The sequence below is a fragment of the Anticarsia gemmatalis genome, chromosome 8, assembly GCF_050436995.1.
Source record: "Anticarsia gemmatalis isolate Benzon Research Colony breed Stoneville strain chromosome 8, ilAntGemm2 primary, whole genome shotgun sequence".
NCBI classification, from domain to species: Eukaryota; Metazoa; Arthropoda; class Insecta; order Lepidoptera; family Erebidae; genus Anticarsia; species Anticarsia gemmatalis.
In genome coordinates, this window is record NC_134752.1 from 12229267 (window position 1) to 12244025 (window position 14759).

At 35.4% G+C, this 14759-nt stretch overlaps 3 protein-coding genes across 4 annotated transcripts; all 3 read right to left on the bottom strand.

Moving 5' to 3' along the window:
• Positions 1–255: 255 nt before the first annotated feature.
• Positions 256–1843, bottom strand: LOC142975121 (lactosylceramide 4-alpha-galactosyltransferase-like). The gene is made up of 3 exons (XM_076117811.1): positions 1143–1843; positions 892–1016; positions 256–511 (listed from the first exon to the last, which is right to left on the bottom strand). Exons 1-3 carry the CDS (start codon positions 1841–1843, stop codon positions 288–290), a joined length of 1050 nt encoding a protein of 349 aa, XP_075973926.1. The 3' UTR covers positions 256–287.
• On the bottom strand, positions 1583–7565 carry LOC142975122 (lactosylceramide 4-alpha-galactosyltransferase-like). 2 transcript variants are annotated; one of them, XR_012959595.1, is made up of 4 exons: positions 6595–7565; positions 5278–5402; positions 4681–5003; positions 1583–1668 (listed from the first exon to the last, which is right to left on the bottom strand). XR_012959595.1 is itself a non-coding variant. In XM_076117812.1 (3 exons), the coding sequence occupies exons 1-3, from the start codon at positions 7290–7292 to the stop codon at positions 4780–4782; spliced, it is 1047 nt and encodes a 348-aa protein (XP_075973927.1). In that variant the 5' UTR covers positions 7293–7565; the 3' UTR covers positions 3754–4779. The 2 variants fall into 2 exon arrangements, 1 of the variants encoding a protein (XP_075973927.1); XM_076117812.1 differs by lacking the exon at positions 1583–1668 and having other exon boundaries at positions 3754–5003.
• Positions 7566–12278: 4713 nt separating this feature from the next.
• LOC142974670 (lactosylceramide 4-alpha-galactosyltransferase-like) lies at positions 12279–14164 on the bottom strand. Its single transcript, XM_076117126.1, has 3 exons — positions 13395–14164; positions 13201–13325; positions 12279–12938 (listed from the first exon to the last, which is right to left on the bottom strand). The coding sequence occupies exons 1-3, from the start codon at positions 14060–14062 to the stop codon at positions 12715–12717; spliced, it is 1017 nt and encodes a 338-aa protein (XP_075973241.1). The 5' UTR covers positions 14063–14164; the 3' UTR covers positions 12279–12714.
• Positions 14165–14759: the final 595 nt, after the last annotated feature.

Below are 14759 nucleotides of genomic sequence, written 5' to 3' on the forward strand. Positions count from 1 at the left end.
ATCGCCGATTTGTCTTTGGTCCAAGTTATAGTAAAGTTTATAAGCTTTTGCTTTCTATACCATTGTTCTCTAGTTTCCATTTACAATATTACCTCCACCTAACACTTAATCGACGTTGCAATTTTATGCTTTTGATAACTAACAATAAAGGTATAATTTAAAACTAAAAATAATGGGCATTTTTATCACCAATATTATTTTAATAAAGATTGTAATGTAGTCATTTGAACGGTAGTGTATACGACTAATATAACCACGAGATTTCATGTTCGATTGTCTTGGCACAATCATATACCAAAATCATCCCCATAAGCGTAATAAATTGTAGGGCAGTATTTCTGAGCTAGTCTTGCATACGCGGTATCTTTACCAACAACGAAACTAGAAGTGATTTTGTTCCACACGTGATAAGAATACGGGTGATTTACTGGTAGCTCCATGTCTAAAAAGTAGAAATACGCGTATTTCCACAATACAGGATAAAATAATTCAGGACCGTATACTCCAAAACCTGGAACAGATAAAACCAATATTATGAGTACATAAACATGTGTAAAAAGATTTTTTGAGATAAATGCCATTATATTACGACATCAAAATCCATTAAGCACTTTTTGCTGAAAAGAGTATCGAAATGCATCCGTCCGCGCCCTAAAAAAATTCGCAACTATAGCATTAATAGGGTAAAATAATATTGTTTAGCAGAGAAGAGATCTACAAATACTTTAAATATTTCACATTTCAACGTTGTATTCATGTGGTAAATATGTATACAAGAGTATTCTTTTTATTTTGAAGGTTTAACGATGTGGACTTTGCAATTTTTCTCTCGTAATAAATATTAAATAAGAGAATTTATGGATGTGTAAGTAGTAAATAAAATGAAACTACCTTGACATGTAGACGCGGACATTTCACTGACAGTATTGGCGTTGCACAGTTTGTATAGCACTCTGGTGATGACTCCGGGTCCGTTGTGGCTCCATATGTCCCCACGGTAGTTCTCTTTCAGATCCCTGGAAAATATGAAGAGTGATTTGCAGTTCTTAGAAGATTATTGAACATGACACAGTCACTAGTTGAGTTATAACAAGAAACAAAGCCGTAGCTATTTTCAAGTTATTATTATACGTATGTATTACCTCAAAGTAGCTTCTGCAACCAGTCTCCCTAACGAGTCGTAAGAAAATGAAAGCGCTCCAGCTGCTATTAATTCTTCGGATTCTCGTGCGGCCCAGTTCGGCGCCAGGTTATCAAACGATTTCGCAACCACCACGTCCAGATCTAAGTACACTCCACCCCACTTGTACAACGTCAAATACCTCAGAAAATCAGACGTGTGAGAGATTCGCCAACGAGTTCTATTCAAAGCACCATCATTAACTAAACTCTCTAACGGCGTACCCTTTGCATACTCTTTGAAATATAACCTTAAAAATTGTATGTTCTTGAATTTCTTTAAAGTTTGTATACTTCCTGAGGCAAACATTTCTTCAGACACTGGTCCTGTGAAGAACACGTTGATTTGCCAGTTCGGGTGGGCTCTGGCCGCTGATTCTATAGCGCACGCCTGTCGACTGTTCAGCCATCCTTTACACGAAGTCTCGTGAAAGTGTATTGAAGTAGGCGGTGGAGCGAAGGTGTCGTCTATCGGCCGCAAAGCATCATCTTTATACAAATAGTAGCATGTTATATTGTCATACGACCATGTCAAAAAATATAAGTCCGGTGCCATGCTTGAATTCATAAATGGCCCTAAGACTGTAAATATCAGTGCGGCTAACAAAATACTTTTATTTCTCTTCGCTTTTGACGCGACCAGTCTTATGTATTCGAAGACCATTTTGTACTATTATCTATACATCAGTAAATCACACGAGCCATTGCTTATATTGTCCTCGCGTAAAGAAACGACATTGGTACAGTTTTCACCACGTATTTGTTTTATCACCGGCTTGTCTTAGGACCCTGTCATGACTATGTGACACATAAAGTAACTAATGAAGTCACTTCAATCTCGTCCATTTTGTCGAAGACATAGCAGGCAACTAAATAAATCGGGAGTGTAGATGGCTATCAGTTCGGCCAATATTCAAATATTTTAAGTCTACGTTTCATTTCAGTATCAAACATGGATTGTATTCATTTACATTTGTGCGCGACACGTAATCGAGGTTGTAATTTTATGACTATGGTAACTAACAATAAAGATACAATTTAATTCTTAAAATAATGGGTGTTTTCGTCACCAATATTTAATTAAGATTTTGATGTTGACGATTGCTGCCACTGATAGTGTATACGACTGCTGACCATAAGATCTCGGGTTTCATTTTTGGTTCGGGCAAAGTGCTTTTGAACTCTTTAATTTAGTATTATTTTCTTATACCTACTAGGTTTATATGTTATGTAATGAGTCACACCAATGATTTTTGTTATGAGCATATTTAAAAACTAGGTACTTCAAGGACAAAAAATCTGTTTTTATTTTTTTCGTATCTTCAAAAATGACCGAGATATTAAACGTCAAAGTATGGCCTTCGCGCCAAACTCCGGCGAAGCGGCCGCACGGACGTGTGACGTCATCTCACGACACTGCTATTTCGTCAGTACTTGCCGATACCTACATAGGCTCGTTGCGCTCTCGCGGTTTCGCTTTAAATAATTTGTTTTGCTTATACTGGACAAACAAAATGGTTAGAAAATATTGTATTGTTCCTATGTGTACTAACTCCAGTGAAAAAACGCCCCAAAAATTGTTTTTTCCTGTACCATGTAAACTGTTTTATATTTTTGCTAAAGACACCTAATCTAAAACTTAAAGCCCGGTTCAGATACTGTCAAGCGCAAATGTTAAATAGAAGTTTATTGCCTTTTGAACACTTCCTCAAGATCTAGATGCCATATCATGTTCATACCTACCTAGCAATGAACTTCTACTAAACAGTTGATACTATTTAATGAGCAGTTCAATGACCTCACAGGCGGCGGCAAGCCGAGCGCGGCGGTTGAGTTGGCGTTGGTTTTTTGTTTTGAAAAAAGAATAATATCAAAATTAAAATGTTAGTTTAATTAAAAGTTCTCATTACACGCCCAATCATATAAGACTACCTACAGAGTAGATTCATGCGTTAATATGATAGCCATCAACCTGACTAAAGTCAGAGGCAGGGGTGACAATATTTTTTTATAATTTTATTTTAAAACTATGTTTTCCAAATTTACACTTGGTAGGTACGTAACACTCATTATTTGTAATGCCAGTTGTAACAAACTTTCATTTTTATTGTTAACTACACACAAAAATATTATTAGTAGTATACGAGTTCAACTTTCTTTACCTGGGTCTAGTTGATGATTATGTGCGTGGCGATCGAGATCGAGGATATCTTAGTAGAGGCTTATTTTACAAAAACACGATGATTAAATTTATAGCACATACACATACACAGACTCTTTAAATATTAATTACAAATCAGTTTTCAAATCAAAACTCCGCATCACCCGCAGTCGAACAAGCGTGTCTGTCGCGTCGTGACGTCAGCGCATAGCGCGCGAAGCAACGCAAATTTAAAAAAGCAGTGAAACTTTATAACGCTGTAACTTCGGTAATTTTGACCCGATTTTGATAAAACAAAAACTATTATTATCAGCATAAGTACACAAATTAAATGCAGTATGTTTAATAGTCATATTTTGATGTGCTGGTGTGACTCATTGTTACATTCACTTAGGTAAATTTAAATGCAGAGTTAACTAAAACGAAAGTAATCAGATCAAATGATTTATTGCTTACAATTTTGTATGTGTACTAGTAATATGTTAAAATAAAAAATAAATGTGCCTATTTCATATTCAGGTGTGCTAGCTTATGCCCGCGACTTCGTCTGTGTGAAAAGATTACTCGGGGTTAAAGTATCTTGCATGTTAATCCAGGTTATGAGAGTGAACCTTTCATTAAAAATTCGCCTAGTATTTTTTTCGTAAAAGAGTAACAAACATGCATTCAGTCATACTCGCATCTATTTATATTAGTAGGAAGTTATGAGTATTTTCGTTAAGATGAGTTTTCTAACTTTTCCGCAGCACAATCATGTTGATAAAGCGGTTTATACAACGAATAAGTTGCAATTATTTGTGTTCTTACGGCGACAAGACATAGCATTTTTTATTTTTTTTTATGATTAAATGCCTAGGTTTACAAAATTCGAGTCCAAGTCCATGAGGGGGTAGAGCAAAATACAGATTACCTATTCGTTTCAGTCTTTCGTTTCGCTTTTCCGCGTTCTAAGACTAATCTCGTTAACAATAATAATCTTATACCTACGCTAAGCCTTAAAAAGCAACAGTCACAAAGAACAGCTAGTCCCGCAACCAACCACTTCCTTCCGAGTAGGAATATAACGAAATGCGACCACAATTATTACATTGTCATTAGCGACAACGTTAGCCAGTGTGCCGCGCCTGGAGGTCTAAGGTTTTTTAGCAAGAATGTCATTGGAATAAGGCCTTAATTTGTGTATATTATGTTAATTCAAATAATAAAACTACTATTAGATCTACGTAAATTAAATCTTTGTAATTTGTGCATTGGTTCGAGTGAGTTTTGGCCGCTGACTTTACAGCGCCGCCAGAAGACTGCTCAGTTACTCTTAGCACGTATTGTGATAAAAGACTCACACAAGTGAATGCTGCTTCATCAAATTAGCACGCTAAGGCACGACCATATCGCGGCTATCTCAAAGCGAGTTCATGGCTCGGGTTTGGACAGCCACATAATCATTTTCCAAAATTGTCTCCATGAGTATAATAAATTGTAGGGCAGTATTGCCGCGCCAATCTTGCATACACGGAATGTTTACCAATAACTGCTTTGGCAGTGATTTTGTTCCACACGTGATAAGAATAGGGATCTTTTACTGGTAGCTCCATGTCTAAAAAGTAGAAATGCGCTAATTCCCACACCACGGGATAGAACAATTCTGGGCCGTATACTCCGAAACCTGAAACAGATTATAACAATGTTATGAGTAAAATAATAAAAAAAACGTGAAAAAAATACCCGAGGGAAACAGTATTCTTTGTTTCAATCCTAGTTCAAATTGCCTATGTTTTAAATTTCATTGAATCCCTTGTCTAGATAGTGCTTGCGTGAAAGAATACCGATTCTTCTTATATTATGATTAAAATTGATTTTGATTCTGCAAATCTTTTCACAAAGAAATTGCGAAATAAGAAATAGAGCTTCTGTAGTTCAAAAAAGGGGAATGAAATTACCTTGGCATGTAGACGAGGACATTTCACTGATTACATTGGTGTTGCACATCTTATACAATACTCTTGTAATGACTCCGGGCCCGTTGTGACTCCATGTGTCGCCACGGTAGTTCTCCTTTAAATCCCTGAAAAGCATTAAGAGGAAAACTATAAAGTTTATAATTAGTGTCAGTTGTGTAAATACCAACCCACGGGCCCGCAGCTAATCTATTAACACGCTAGGCGCTAGTATGTCACCACCCAACATGAGATTTAAGGTGTACGGCTATGAGTCTAAGTACTACGCTGGCTAAAGGTTTATTGGGAAATTTCCATTTCTTTAATACCTGTGTAAGCATGTAAGGTTTTAAAGTTTTGTTTTTCCGTAGGATCAAGTGATAGTTTTTCCTAATGCAGAAAACCTTAGAAAAGTTTTTGGTGTACCTACTTAAGTTCTAAACACTCTACCCCCTGCGCGTTAGGTCGAAGCTTAGACCAAGTCTTATGCAAAAAGAGACTTGGTCTTTATAATGACAATATTCAAGGTAAAAGGGTACGTTGTGCTATTATAAATTAATAAGTTAATCAATATGCACGATGCATGTACACGTCCATATTCTACGTAAATTGAAGTCTAATTGACGCCATTATTACTATGTGACTTTGTGATCAATAAAAATGACGTTCTTGAAATCGCTGATTGCAGTTCAAACCACATATAGTCACATGAGTTATAATCTGTAATTTTTGAGATAATATCTATTAATACTATGTTTTATGGCCTTAATCAGCTGTCAAATTCACATTAAAAGATTTCTCAAAATTACTAACTTATACATATGCAATGTTATTAGATAATAAGTTTCAAAAATATTTAGTTAATTTATTTGATATGATTAAAATTTTTGATAATGAATGTTCCTTGAATTCCGAAAAATAAAATTAAATAAAGTGTACAACTAACAAAATACTTCACAAAATTCGTTTTTAAAATATTTATAGTATTTTATCAATGAGTCTGGTAACAAGGTTACTACTGATACTGGTCCTTATATCTAATCATTAGAATAATATAACTCAATATGTATTACACGAAAATAGTCGTGTTTCATCGCGCCGTCATATTTAAGTATCGATTAAATAGCTTAAACCTAAGTAAGATCAATACGTGTCGAAGATTAAATTTACGAATATGTTGGTTTGTTTTTTTACATTAAGAGCTATACACGCTAGCTAGAGTACAGTATAAAAACACTGCTGGTAGAAAATCTAAAAAAAATAAAGCAATTATCATCTAGGTAACCCTAAAATTATAGTTCCGAGATAAATGAAGCTTACCTCAAAGCAGCTTCTGCAACTAATCTTCCTAACGCGTCATTAGAAAACCGAAGTGCTCCAGCTGCTATTGTCTCCTCAGACTCCCGTGCAGCCCAGTTCGGCACCAGGCTATCAAACGACTTCGCAATCACTACGTCCAGATCTAAGTATACTCCACCCCACTTGTATAACGACAGATATCTCAGGAAATCAGACGTGTGAGAGATTCGCCAACGAGTTCTGTTCAGAGCACCATCATTCACTAAACTCTCTAACGGAGTACCCTTTGCATATTCTTTCAAATGTATCCTTAAAAATTGTATGTTCTTGAATTTCTTCAGAGTATGCATATTTCCTGAGTTAAGCATTTCTTCAGTCACTGGTCCTGCGAAGAACACGTTGATTTGCCAGTTCGGGTGGGCTCTGGCCGCTGATTCTATAGCGCACGCCTGTCGACTGTTCAGCCATCCTTTACACGAAGTCTCGTGAAAGTGAATTGAAGTAGGCGGCGGAGCAAAATTCTCGTCTATCGGTGGTAAAGCATCATCTTCGTACACATAGTGGCACGTTATATTGTCATACGACCACGCCAGAAAATACAAGTCTGGTGCCATGCTTGTATTCATAAACACTATAACCACAAATATCAATGCGACTATCACTAAAGGTTTTTTTCTCTTCGCCTTTGACGCGATCAGTCTAGTATATTCGAAACGCATTTTGTACACTACCGGTCACTTATCTTCCGAACGTTGGACTAAAATAAACAACTAAACGCGCAGGAAACGGGAGATAGTGTCTATCAGGAGTAAATCAACATACGTTGATAGTGAATAATACCTTAGCACTGATCGTTAGTCGAGACGTTGCCTGTCTGTCCTCGCGTAAAGAATCGACAGCTGCCATTAACATGCAATTTCTAATGTTTCACCACGTACATGTTATATCGTCGGCTTGTCCTTGGCGTTTGTTATAATGCTGTTTATTCGTTTTTTTTGAGCCAATGTTTAAAAGTGTGAGTCTAATTCATAGACTGTACCCGTTATCAATATTACCGTAATTTAACTCGTAATAGAACTTGCAATTTTATGTCTTTGATAACTAACAATAAAGATTTCATATAATACTTAAAATAATGAGCAAGTTCTTTTCTCTGTTCCATTTGAATGTAACGTGGCTTTAGGAAATGTTATTAGGATACATTTTGCAGAAAGGGTTTGTATATGCCTTGAGATGTAGACATTCGATCGAGTTTAGTTAGTTAAAAATTCATGGCGCGAAGACGGACAGCTGACTATAATCCATTGAATCAACCTTGCGATGGACAATAATATTACTTAATGCTACACACGTGCTCTAATTAATGTAGCCATTTTCTATTTGCCTATGACCAACTAGCACTTGCTAGAAAATTAGAAATGAATTTTCCAATGCACTTGCAAAATTTTCAATATCTAATAATGTCATATCGCTCCTTCAATGCAAAAGGGCCACAACTAAAAAAAAAATGAAAATCGTTTTATTGCAAAAATGACACCTGAACCGGCTATATTTTATAGTAAAAAAAAAACACCCATCATTTTAGCTTATATTATGGCTGCACTGACTTACTGCCCTTTTTGCATTAGCTCACTTTGACAGGTAATGTCAGTGCAAAACAGCCACTTTGTGAGTTGCGCCCGGAGATTCAACGCAAATGCTCGTCAGTTGCGTGAAAAAAAGCCACAATCCAAAATACGTCTGTGTTGGGTGCCAAATTTCAAATTAATGTGATTATATTTTACAATACAAAACTGCCATATTTTGGAAAACGTCCTTTTTGCATTCTAACTATAGTATTTGTTACCATATTTTGTAATACAAAAGTGCCATTTTTCTGAAAACTACCGTTTTGCATTCAAACACTAGTATTTGTTATTATATTTTGTAATATAACAGTAGCATATTTTGAAATACGTCCCTTTTGCATTAAATTATTGTGGAATAAATAATTATTTTTAGCATGCTAGAATGGGAAGGCCATAAATATGGCCGTTTGGCATGATAATAATTTAAGTTTTCGTTAAAATTTTCAAAACAAAATTTAACATTTTGATGCAGGGAAAGGCAAGGAGCGACCCTGCCCTTTCAAATCGCCCTTTTAGCGGCAAGATCCGACTAGACCTTTTCAAATGCGTCTAGGTCATCCCGCCATCTCCGTTTAGGTCTCCCGCGTCTGCGATGACCATCCTCTGGCATTTAGTTGGTAAATATGCGGGCCCACGTTTCCGGATACATGCGGATAATGTGGCCGGCCCAGTTCCATTTCAACCTGGCGGTCTTCTTCCCTAAATCGGCTATGCGAGTTTGGGAGCGCAGTATAGAATTTTGGACGTGATCTGTTCTTCTTACATCTGATATACTACGCTCCATCGCTCTCTGGCTAACCTTCGGTTTCTACTTTCCGTAAGGGACCATGCTTGGGCACCGTAGGTTAGGACGGGTAGTATAAACATTTTGACGAGCTTCCGCTTTAGTGACAGTAGAAGGTTACCTTTCATTAGCTCTTTCATGGACCAGGAGCTCTTCCAGGCACTTGTGACACGTTTGTCCAACTCTTTGTCCCGTCGGTTGTTAAAAGAGGTTATCTGGCTCAAGTAAGTGTACTCGTCGACATAGTGTATGACGTGCCCGCCTACCTCGACCCTACGTTTTGTGTTGTTGGTCATAACCTGGGTTTTTGTCCGGTTCTTACTTAGTCCAATCTGAAGGCTTGCCGTGCTCAGATCTTTGAGCATTGATTCGAGTTCCAATGCAAAGGAAGAGAAGAGAACAATGTCGTCTGCAAAACGAAGGTTTGTTAACTGTTTGCCACTAACAACAATGCCTTTTGATTGCCGCCAGGCTCCTGAAAAATTTTTCGAGGGTGCTGGTAAGTAATTTGGGAGATAGCAGGTCTTCCTGTTTCACGCTTCTTTGGATTTAGAGAGATTGTTGTATATTGCTTTGATGAGTTTGATGTATGTAGCTTCGATTCTACATAGTATCTTCTTAAGGTCTTGGTTATGGAGTGATGATTCTGTGGCGGAATGACTGATGCTGCCAAAAGCTTTGGAATAATCCACGAATGCTAAATATAAAGGTTTATTAAAGTCATAAAACTTTTCTATTATCTTATTTCTTTAATACTCCTGCTGCACTCAGTCTGCCCGTCACGTTACCCATTGATTGATGATGATGATTGATGTTTAATTTTACTGAATAATGAAAGTTACGCACAAAGTTGATCTCTATTATATTACTTATTTAATAATAAGTAAAGATTTTTAATTTAGATTGTTTAATACAATGTTTTCCTGGTGTCTATTCACTTATGGTTTTATTTACTAATAAGATTTTACTTTTTGATACGGTTTTTTACCAAAAAATGTACAATAAACCATTTTTATTTGCAAAACTGTGTTTAATTTTTGACATATTTCTCATGATATTGGTTCAAATTTTGAATGCAAAACGGACTTATATGTTTTTTTTTCTTAATAGGTAACAGCTATTACAAAGTTTATATCGTAGATAGATAAAGCTAAAAAATACGCATCTAATGATATATTAATATCTTATATTTAATTAATAAATATATAAAATATTATAAAAAAACAGTTTCAAAAATTTGTTTTGGCTCTCCTGTAAAATTTATAGTTTTCGATTTGTGACCCTTTTGTATTCAAGGAGCGATATGTTTGCTGCCAAGCAGTGGCATTGAACTTTATCACTTATCACAATCAATGGTCATATCTCATAGCCAGATGCTCGATAAACAATAAGATGGATAAACCATTTTTCTTGGGGACATTACGTAGACTTGCGGCCTGATAAATCAAGACTATTATTTTTAAAGGCAAAGCTCTTATTCTATTTCCTGTTAATTTGACATTGGACGTCCCTGATGCTTCTACCTTTGAATAGGTTTTTATAGGTGTGAGTTTTCTGTGCAGAATAATGGCCAATTTAACGCTCAGGTACGCTTTACGTACGTACTTTAACGTAGCTTTAAATTTCGTCAGATTTTTGTCTAAAATAAGGTGTAATGTATTTATCATTAAGTAGGTACTTATCAGTATTTGATCATTTCTTTAAATAAAAGGTATGATTGAGCACAATCAGTGATTCGTTATTTTGGAATTTGTTTAGAGCACTAAACAAATTCCAAAATAACGAATCACTTGTGAATCATACGATTTTAAGCGTGACACATTATAATTTCTAGTACGCGGTGAGATGATGCTCACCCAATATACAGGGTGTGGCGTAAATAATGGATAATCCTTTACCAGCGGATGGGCGACTTCCCGACTGATCTAAAAATTAAAATTTACCTCTGGCACAAGTATCATAGTTTTCGAGATTTTGGCCATTTTGTGTGTTTTTTAAGAAAGCGATTTACGCTCTTAGTTTTTGATGCTGTGATCACAAATTAAGGTTTTTTTTTAATCCGTTTTTTGCAAATAAATCCTGAATAGATGTGCTATTGAATCTAGAACGCGCTTAGCGTGCAAAAATAAAATTAGTCGACCGGCAAAAGTGTTAATAATTTAAGTTCTTTGTAATATTTTGACAATAATCAGTATTAATGCTGCATGTTATACCAATTTAGAATTCTAATAAAATTTAGAAATTATTTATGGCGTGGGCAGTAAAGCCACCATACATTTTTTTTTTTCACCACAAGTGCTCAAAGTTGCACGAAAGTTGTGAAAGATTATAAAATTTAACTTTGAATGCATAATTTAATTAAAAAACAAGTAGTAATAACAAAACAAGATTGTAGATTCAATAGCACGTCTATTCAGGATTTATTTGCAAAAAACGGATTAAAAAAAAACCTTAATTTGTGATCACAGCATCAAAAACTAAGAGCGTAAATCACTTTCTTAAAAAACACACAAAATGGCCAAAATCTCGAAAACTATGATACTTGTGCCAGAGGTAAATTTTAATTTTTAGATCAGTCGGGAAGTCGCCCATCCGCTGGTAAAGGATTATCCATTATTTACGCCACACCCTGTATATGCTATGCATCAAGTAAGGAGTCAAACGTGATTCAGTCAGATACTCGTGCGACCCGGTTACAACTACCTAGCTGACCGAAGTCTCATATCTACGTGAATCAAAATACCCCTAGAAGATGAAATTCGAAAGAAAAGTTTTAAGTTAGTACCTATAGTTTTCTTGTAAGTTAATATGTAGCAGAATGCACAGCGCTTACTCGTGCCTTTACTTTAGCAAAACCCAAGATAAAGATCGAAATCATATGATTATTATTTGATTATTTAGATAAATACTGATTGCATAGTTGTAAGTGCGTCATGATGATTTAAGATTAATTGCGTTTCGTTAAAGTAGGACTATAGAGTTACGAGTACATAACTTGAGAGTCGTTTTTATCTTCAGATCAGTGTATTAAAAAAGTGTCAATGACAGATAACACATTATGTAGATATGAATTTTATGCATTTCAACTAATATTTGATATTCGTACCGTTTCAAATATAACTTAGATATAGAATAGATAAGTATGTCAAATTGAAAATTCATATAATTGATTTGCCCTTTTAACACAGTTTTCTGAGACTGTTTTTTTTAATTGTTAAGATTATAAATAATAAAACATTGTTTATCAAATCAACTTTTAATAGCTCAATCTTGCGATTTATACTTTAAATTGGGCAAGTAATCTCTAATTTAGTTTTGCTAGGTAACTTACATACAAACAATCAACAGACACAAAATTTGTATAAAAAATATAGCTAGCACACTAGTACTGACATGGAGACAGAAACACAAACCTAAATGATAAACAAAATGCATCGAGTTGACTTATTTGGCAAATTATTAATCTATTCGAATAAGATTTTGTTCTTGAGACACAAAAAGTTACTAAACTACACGGGTACTGTACATTTACTAGTCTAGTGCGAATCAAACTAAAGTTGACTATCATCAATTATTATTAATAATGAATTAAATATAGAGGTACATACATGATATCACGATTGTTACACCCAAAGGTGTATAAATCTTAGTGACCCTATTGCCATTTATCAGGCCCTTTAACAAACTTTCAACTACTGCAACTGTTGGTAAATATTCCAATATAAATGATTAATTAATTATACTTTCAAAATGGCTTTCATACATCGTTGGGCAGTATTTCTTAGCTAAATTTGCATACACTGAACGTCTATCCACTTGATACCCTTCAGTCACCTTGTTCCATACATGATAGGTGTACGGCTCTTTTACTTGCAAATCTTCAGTACCGAAGTACAGTTTAGCATCTGTCCATTTGATTGGACAGAACATCTCGGCTGGGTATACCTCAAAACCTGTTGAATAAAATGATTACCTACGTTATTTTTTTACGTTAATTCGGAGTTAATCATGTAGGTTCTTTTTTCTTTGGTCTCTGCCTTTGTCCGATGGTAAAATGCGTGATTTCATATTTACATCAGTTTCAGACAATGGATGTATACTAAGTATATTTATTACACTTTCACGCAAAAACTAAAGACTGGATTTGCCGCACAGACATTTTATAAGGTGTCACAGAAAATGAAACAGTAATAAGATTCATCCGTATTTATTTACCTTTACAGACAGACGAAGACATTTTTCCAATATCGTTTGTGGCACAAATATTCTGTAACACCCTCGTGATGACTCCAGGACCGTTATGACCCCAATCGTCTCCACGAAAGTTATTACTGAATTCCCTACAAAGAATAACGAAACATTTCAATAAGCACGTATTAAAAGACACGAGTAAATATGAAAAGTGTTACCTTATTGTAGCATTAGCTACAGTCCTTCCAACATCATCTTTGGAAATCGCAAGCATTGCGCTGCCAATACCCGTATCACTCTCTCTAGCCGCCCAATTAAGACTCAGATCTTCGAAAGACTTCGCCACAATTACATCCAGATCTAAGTACACACCACCCCATTTGTACAGCGACAAATATCTCAACATATCTGAAGTATGGGATACTCTCCAAAGAGATTTATTCAACGCACCACCGCTCACTATAACTTCCAACGGCGTACTTTTAGTAAACTCTATCAAATTTATTCGAAAAAACTTCACATTTTGGTGTTTGTTTAAAGTATTTAAGACTCCTGTGGTAAGGTGTTCCTTCGTTACTGGTCCTGTGAAGAACACGTTGATTTGCCAGTTCGGGTGGGCTCTGGCAGCTGATTCTATAGCGCACGCCTGTCGACTGTTCAGCCATCCTTTACACGAAGTCTCGTGAAAGTGTATTGAAGTAGGCGGTGGAGCGAATGCCTCGTCTATCAGCGGCAAAGCATCACCGGCACTTGAATAATGACACGATATATCATCTAATGATGTCCAATTTAACTGAACTATAGTCACACAACACAATTGAAATAGCACGAACAAAATTATTATCTTTTTCTTCACTCCACAGTTCTTAAACAGTTTATAAATCATTTTAACGCTATCTGTATTTGAGCGTAGTAAGACGAGCTAACTAAATAAACTTTAGTGGGTAATGTTAAACGTAGTATGTTGAAACTAGACGACAATACCGTCATTTTAAATTGTAAAGACTTGGTCGGGTTTTGCAACAAAATTGTTGTCTTGTCTAACATTCACATTACACTTAACCGAATTGGTCACATTAAGGTAGATAATTATTATTTGTAGAAATTATCTTCAATACACCTCATATTATTTGAATGAGTGGCATTGAAATTAGCATTGTAGTGTCTGCAGACTGCACATATAACTTGTGAATGGACACTTTTTACAATCTATCTTTAATGATGGATAAAAATTATAATGTTTTCATTAAAATAACTGTTTATTAGACCAATGAAAATAAGTACCTACATTATTTTTTGAAAAGTACTCGTAATTAAATAATGCTATGATACAAGTATAAATACAAATGACGAACACAAATATTACAATCAGAATTATAATTGACCTTATTTCAAACCATCGACTACGTACGATTTCGACTGGGAATCAAACCAATTTCCGCGTAAAGACAAACACTTCGACAATTTCGACTACTGCCTTAGAAACTTTATAAAAGACTACTAAATAATAATATAAGGAGAGAGGTAAAAGACATCTAACGAAGTAATTCCGTGACTACTTCGTTTTATCAACGTTATGTAAC